The 6,998-nt window shown below is 56.5% G+C and overlaps 1 protein-coding gene across 1 annotated transcript in view; it reads left to right on the top strand.

The window, feature by feature from the left end:
- ZNF621 (zinc finger protein 621) overlaps positions 1 to 6,998 on the top strand; it is a gene marked incomplete at its 3' end in the record, with an annotated part of 16,977 nt that overhangs the window by 7,572 nt on the left and 2,407 nt on the right. Inside the window, exons 2-9 of the mRNA XM_010151015.1 lie at positions 10 to 122; positions 813 to 921; positions 2,175 to 2,468; positions 3,260 to 3,466; positions 4,149 to 4,258; positions 4,593 to 4,927; positions 5,910 to 6,064; positions 6,685 to 6,785. Of these exons, the coding sequence (XP_010149317.1) occupies positions 10 to 122; positions 813 to 921; positions 2,175 to 2,468; positions 3,260 to 3,466; positions 4,149 to 4,258; positions 4,593 to 4,927; positions 5,910 to 6,064; positions 6,685 to 6,785 (1,424 nt within the window). The remainder of the gene's footprint in view (positions 1 to 9; positions 123 to 812; positions 922 to 2,174; positions 2,469 to 3,259; positions 3,467 to 4,148; positions 4,259 to 4,592; positions 4,928 to 5,909; positions 6,065 to 6,684; positions 6,786 to 6,998) is intronic.

Below are 6,998 nucleotides of genomic sequence, written 5' to 3'. Positions count from 1 at the left end.
CGGCCGCGGGTCTGGGCACGATGGTGACGCAGCCGGTGCTCCGACCCGTACAGATCATGCAGAACGCCAATCACGTCACGAATTCTCCGGTGACCAGCCAGCCCATCTTCATAACAACCCAGGTGGGTGCCCTTTAGGCGGGAGATCCGCGGTGCTCGTCCGCGGAAGCCTCTCCTCTCTGTGGAGCAACCACGCGTGCCGGTTTCGCCTCTCCCTGCGCGCTTGAGCGGACCTTGCGCTTGGGTTTAGGAACAGCTTCATTTTGGAAATAGCTCCAGCTCCTGGGCTTTTTGCAGTTGAATCCCACTTGAGGAAAATTGGCCATGTTCCACACCCCAGCAGGGCCCATGGAGCCGGTGGGGTCTGATGGGGCTTTGCGCTGCCCCTCCCTTCCAGTCACGCTCCCCGGGAGCGTGACTCCAGCCGTAGGTGGGTCTGTCTGGTCTCCGTGCGTCAGACTTTTTTTTTTAATGACTTTGCTTTATTTTCCTGGAAAACCCACAGATAATATTTTTAAATGTCCACTGGTGCCTTTGAGCATTTGCTGAGACCTGGGAGAAGGTTTCGGTCGGGGCTGGGGGAAGGAGAGGTTGAGAGCAGAGGCTGTGTATCAGTGGAGTAGAGTACAAGACACCCTACCATAGGGCCAAGGTGCTGGCCGAGAGCGCTGCGGCCTCATGGCTCGGTTGATGTACCCCTGTTAGCACTGTGGGGTGGGTTTTCAATGCGTTTATTTGCTTTTTGGGGTAGAAAGCTCCTGTGGAAAGCACTTCCGGTCCGCTCGGTATGGTAACAGTCCCGTTTGACTGCAGGGGTTTCCCGTGAGGAACGTGCGGCCCGTACAAAACACGATGAACCAGGTTGGAATTGTTCTGAATGTACAGCAAGGTCAAACAGTTCGACCCATCACCCTCGTCCCAGGTAAGGACAGACATGAGCCAAAGCCACGGTCGCGTTCCTTTTGAGCGTACCAAGGGTTAAAACCAGGAGCAGCCTCTGTGTAAGTCCCCTGCACATCCAGCAGCTCTGAAGAGGGCGGGTTCAGGTCTGGAGTAGGTGAGATTTGCCCATATCTGTGGCTTTAGTTCCACTAGTAGTTTTCCAGCAGGGTGTAGGCCCCTTGATGGATAACAAAGCACCGTGCAGAGTAGGGGACTTCCAGCTGGAAGGAATCTCTTATTCCAAGCTCCATGTAATCCAGCCTCTTCCAAAAGCCTCTGCAGTTGACTTAATTCCCAAGTCCCGGCCCATCACCACCCCTCTTCCTTCCTTTCACAATCGCCCCATGCCATGCCAGTGCTGGGAAACCGCCTGGAAACCAAACTTCACCCTCGGGAGGATTTTCCAACGCGGATTTCTGCTGCTGGGTCCTGTCGTGCGCCATCGGAGGGACTAAGAACTCGCGTGTCTCCAGGTCCTGCCTCGTGACAGAGCAGCCGCGCTAGGGATGAGCCACCTTTCACTGTCCCCAGAATGAATCTCCGAAGTCTCGTATCGCAGACTGATGTGCAGCTGTAGGATCATCCCTGTCATAGGATCATCCCTGTCGTAGGATCGTTGGGGTTGGAAAAGACCTTTAAGATCGAGTCCAGCCGTTAACCCAGCACAGCCAAGGCCACCGCTAAACCGTGTCCATGCGTCTCAAACCCCTCCTGGGGTGGTGACTCCCCCACCCCCCAAGACAGCCCGTTCCAATGCCTGACAGCCCTTTCCAGGAAGGAATTTTCCTTAATATCCAACCTCAACCTCCCCTGGTGCAACCTGAGGCTGTTTCCTCTTGTCACTTGGTGAAGAAACCGACCTCTCCCTCGCTACCACCTCCTTAGGAAGTTGTAGAGAGCAGTAAGATCTCCCCCTTTCCCTGCCATAAGAAGCCTTCTGTGAATTTCCCCGTGGATCATGAGCTTCCAAGTGGAAATCCCACTGACTTTTCACGGGACTACTTGGGCCTTATGGAAAATTCCACCTAAAGAAGCTGTAAATGCTGTGCCTGTGTCCCTGTTCAGCTTGTAGCCCTCTTGGGAAGCGAAATTAAGGTGCTGAACGCTTCAAACTTCCACCAAAATTGCTGGGAATCTGGGGAGTTCCACAGCGTTGGTTACGCTCGGTTATTGCTGTCCAAGGAAAGGAATTCCATGACTTGATGAACCTTGTTTGTTCGTTTGTTTCCGAAGCCCCAGGTACCCAGTTTGTTAAGCCGACAGTTGGCGTTCCTCAGGTGTTCTCTCAAATGGCCCAGGTGAGACCAGGTACAACCATGCCGGTCCGACCCGCCACCAACACTTTCACTACGGTCATTCCGGCCACCCTTACCATCCGGAGCACTGTACCACAGTCCCAGGCACAACAGCAAAGTAAGTCCACTCCCAGCACCTCCACAACACCTACTGCAACGCAGCCAACACCTCTCGGACAGTTAACTGTGCAGCAGCCAGGGCAGTCCAGTCAAGCTACTAACCCCAAATTAGGTAAGACCTGCCGTGGAAAAGCAAGGGGCCTCGAGCAGATAACCTGTACCGTGACCTCCGAACGTACGGCGCCGCAGCTAAAAGGCAGGAGTCGAGTCAGAACTCCGGGGCTCTTTTCGTTTTGCCTAGCGCTGACTCGGCGTGTCGTCTCTGCCGAGCTGGGAACTGCGGGCGATGCCGCCAGCGTTGCCCGGTTGGGTTTGAGATCTGGGTAAAGCTTGGGTTGTAGGACGTTCTGAGAAGCGTTGGATACGAGTCCCCTCAAGTGGAAAAGCCTCTCCATTAACCCCTTGTGGTGTTTGAGAGGCGGAGTTAAACCGCAGGGTTTAAGGTTCCGGTGAGGAACGCAGGGGAAGCTAACCGCGTCGCTCGGATTGGACCGTTGGCTGAATCTGGGAGTGAGATGGTCACCCAGGAATAGCGGCAGACAAAAAGGGAACGAGCCCATCCCGCAGCGAGCGGTCAGGTTATGGTTAGCTTTCAGTTGCCGCGATCACGCCGAGCTGCAGCTTAGCGATAGAAACGCTTTCTGTCACCATCAGTATCCTGTGCAGTTCACCCTGGGACTTGGCTCGCCGCTTCGGAGCGCGATCCGGGAGCTCGGGGCAATCCCCTTCCCCGGTCTTGCCAGCCTTTGCGTCACTGGATAGGATAATTGATGGCTCAGCCACCTTTGGTGGAGACTCGGGGTAGGAGAGCAAGAGCCGAGGCAGTGCTAGGTGAGGGGGGGACTCAGGCAGCGGATCGGATCTTCCTGACGCCTTATTATCCGTTACTCGTTCCCTTGGCAGTGAGCATTGCAAGCTTTGTGACTGTAAAGAGACCGGGAGTGACTGGGGAGAACAGCAACGAGGTTGCTAAGCTAGTGAATACCCTGAACACCGTTCCTTCGTTAGGACAGAGCCCCGGCCCGCTGGTGGTCTCCAACAGCAGCCCTGTGCACGGTTCCCAGAGATCCAGCGTTTCGGAGTCCTCCTCCTCCTCCTCCTCGTTGAAAGGTAGGGTCCTGCAGCGCCCGGCGCTGCTGAGAATGCACAAGGCCGTTAGCTGGGGGTGAAAAAACCTGCGGAGGTGTTGGGGATCGAGGCTGGGGGAGCCTTGCCGTGAATTCCTGCAGCCACACGCTTTCCTCCGGCGAGCCTCGCTTTGCGTTCCGAGTTAGCGGCGTGCGTGCTGCCGTCCGGAGGGTACGCACGCCTCCGGCCCTCTGCACGAGGGGGCCGAAGGGCACCGCCGGGGTATCTGTTCTCTTCTGTTACAAAAAAAAAAGCACCTTCCGGTGGTGTTTGGGAGTCCTGAAGGTGACACGTCACATGGGCCGTATTCCGAGTGTCGGAGAGCTGGGGGGGTGAAGATGAGTCTGGAAAACCCAAGCAAACCGATGATTACAGAGAAGGGGGGGTTGAGTTGCTATTTCTTCCTTCTTGTTTCGCTTATTTGAGTCTAATTTTGAGACACTCCTTATTCCGGGATGCGTTTTGTCATATGGATTGTTAGAAGTTGGGTTACTTCCACCCTTTCCATGCCTTTTTCCGGGATGGTTGGTGGCTAAAAGCACAGCTCTCCAAGCTTGAGCCTTTCCGTACGCCAAATAACGCTGCCTGGATTTCAGTCGAAGCGTGAGGATTCCGTTTTTCCTGGGTTTGTTCCATGTTGTTTTCTTTTTTTCCCCTGGTACAGTCAGTTCATCTCCTATTCCCACCTTCGATCTGCAAGACGGCGGCAGGAAGGTCTGCCCGAGGTGTGACGCTCAGTTCCGAGTCACCGAAGCTCTCAGAGGACACATGTGTGTAAGTGGGAGCAGCGGGTGCGCGTGGAGGGCAGGGAATGGTTCTCCCTGGATCAGGGACTCCTGCGGAAAGAAGGCAGGAGGCAAAGGAGAGGCCTCTGGGAGACATCCCGCAGCATCCTTGGCAGGGAGCGGGCAGGACTTTGTCCTGTTGCTGCCAGGAGATACGTTTATTCCCTGATCTTATGTATCCACGAACAGCCAAGTGGGATATTCGCTCCACGTAGCTCTTCCCTTTGGAGTCTCCGAGAGTTCCTCCGGCTGCGTAATAGCGTACGCGTCGGTTGTCCGAGGTGCAGCTTAACGTAGGGTTGGGGTTTTTTATCTCCTTCTAGTACTGCTGCCCCGAAATGGTTGAATTCCTCAAGAAAAGAAAATCTCTAGAACCCGAACCAAATATTCAATCGGCAAAACCCCCGTCACCGGAAAAAACTACGGCCGTTGCTTCGCCACCCTCTTCTACTCCCATCCCTGCCCTGTCCCCGCCTGCTAAAGCTCCGGAGGCGAGCGAGAACGTGGCTGACTCGTCCCAGAGTAAGCTCATCATGTTGGTAGATGACTTCTACTACGGCAGAGACGGCGGCAAAGTGAGCCAGCTCCTCAGCTTCCCCAAGGTTCCCACCTCCTTCAGGTGTCCGCACTGCACCAAGCGCCTAAAGAACAACATACGGTAAGGTGACGCGGCGTGCCGCCGCCTCGGGCCCCGACGGCTCCTCTTGTAGCTTAAGGCTTATGCTCCCAGGGCTGGAGCCATGGGGACAGGCTAGGAGAGTTGGGGGGTTCAGCCTGGAGAAGGGAAGCTCCGGGGAGACCTCAGAGCCCCTTCCAGTGCCTGGGGGGTACAAGAGAGCTGGGGGGGCTTTTCCCAAGGGCAGGGAGTGACAGGACAAGGGGTGACGGGTTTGAACGGGAAGAGGGAGATGGAGATGGGCCATCAGGAAGGAATTCTTCCCGCAGAGGGTGGGAGCACTGGGCCAGGTTGCCCAGAGAAGCTGTGGATGCCCCATCCCTGGGAGTGTCCAAGGCCAGGCTGGATGAGGCTTGGAGCAACCTGGGCTATGGAAGGGGTCCCTGCCCATGGCGGGGGGGTTGGAACTGGATGATCTTTAAGGTCCCTCCCAACCCAAACCGTTCTGTGATGAAGGCCAAAACTGGGGGGAGGTTTGCCCGTCGTCGCACAGGGCAAAGTCGCGAGGAGGTGGCAGGGTTTGGGTAACTAGGGAAGCGTTCGCGCATCGCTGGGCCCGGTAGCCAACAGGAGATCGTTTTCCTTGAGGATCTGCTCATCTTTTAGCTTTTTCAACAGGAGGAGAAAACAAAGTTGGAAAATACTGTTTAGGACATAGCATTTTCTGAGCAAGCTGCTCTTTCCTGAGGCTGCAGGGGTTGGTCGTCACCAGTCGAGGGCCGCGTTGGGGCAGGATAGTGCAGCCCCATTCCTGCGAAACCTCCTCCTAGCTTCCCCCGGAGTTTGGGAGCGGGAGGTTGTGCGGTGTAGAAGGAGGCTTTCTTGTTTCCTCCTTGCTCTTCCCATCGGAAGCATCTTCACGCTGTCAGATCCCAGCACTTCAGGCGCGGCGTTGGCAATGCTCTCGGCGTTACGGGGCGCGGCGGTCGCGTTTCCGCTCACCCGCTTCCTCCCGTCCCGTCAGGTTTATGAATCACATGAAGCACCACGTTGAACTGGACCAGCAGAACGGAGAGGTCGACGTCCACACCATCTGTCAGCATTGCTACAGGCAGTTCTCCACGCCCTTTCAGCTGCAGTGCCACTTGGAGAATGTCCACAGTCCCTACGAGTCGACCAGTGAGTGGATTTTGCTGCTGTTGAAGGGGTTTAGGAGGGTCTGTGTTGTCTGAATTTGCTGATCCAGGGACAGAGGAGTGTGTTCCGCCTTGCCCTTGGAGCGTCGGCTGCGTAGGCCATCAGCAACATCCGTCTTGGTCGGGCACTGAACAGGCTGCCCGGAGTCGTGGTGGAGTCGCCGTCCCTGGGGGTGTTGGAGGCACGTGTGGACATGGCCCTTGAGGACAGGATCCAGTGGGATTGGGAGTGTTTGGGTGGTCTTACAGGGCTTTTCCAACCTTAGCGACCCCGTGATCTGTTACGTATCTGGGAACTTATGCCCAGGCATGTTCTAAAGATGGAGGTCAGCAATGACGTCGTGGTAGGATTTACGTCTTCTCCGTAGCTTGACGTCAATTTGAAGCAGCCGGAAGTTTCCTCGTTACGGTATCTCGCACCACTGTTCTGAGAGGGTGTTTGCTGCCCTTTTGAAACCTCTCGGGGTCTGTGGTGTTGCCTGCCCAGCTCACAGCTAGTTTTCTGGGCTTGGCGTGAGCCGTAGGGGATAGCTGTTACCAAAGCAGCGCGTCACGTTTCGGGGTGTCTTGTCCCCCGGCTCTTACCTGCTTTTCCTTCTGCAGCCAAGTGCAAGATCTGCGAGTGGGCCTTCGAGAGCGAGCCCATGTTCCTCCAGCACATGAAGGACACGCACAAGCCCGGGGAGATGCCCTACGTGTGTCAGGTACGGACAGTGGGGCGTGGGGGCTAGCCTTCCCAACCGCCGGCGGAGAACGAGGGGAAAGCGGGCGTTTCTCGGCCGAGCGTGCGGCTCGCGGTGGCCCAGAGCGGGCCGTGGGACCGTGCTGAGGGGTCTGGGAGCTGAACGTTTGCCGCGGTTCCCGGCGCTCCGAAGCTGGGCCAGCTCCGTGGACGCTCGGTTAGTCCCGTGGCGGTC

The sequence above is a fragment of the Eurypyga helias genome, unplaced genomic scaffold (assembly GCF_000690775.1).
Source record: "Eurypyga helias isolate BGI_N326 unplaced genomic scaffold, ASM69077v1 scaffold11804, whole genome shotgun sequence".
Taxonomy (NCBI): Eukaryota; Metazoa; Chordata; class Aves; order Eurypygiformes; family Eurypygidae; genus Eurypyga; species Eurypyga helias.
Note: the sequence above shows the minus strand (reverse complement) of the source record. Positions and strands in the feature narration are given on the sequence as shown.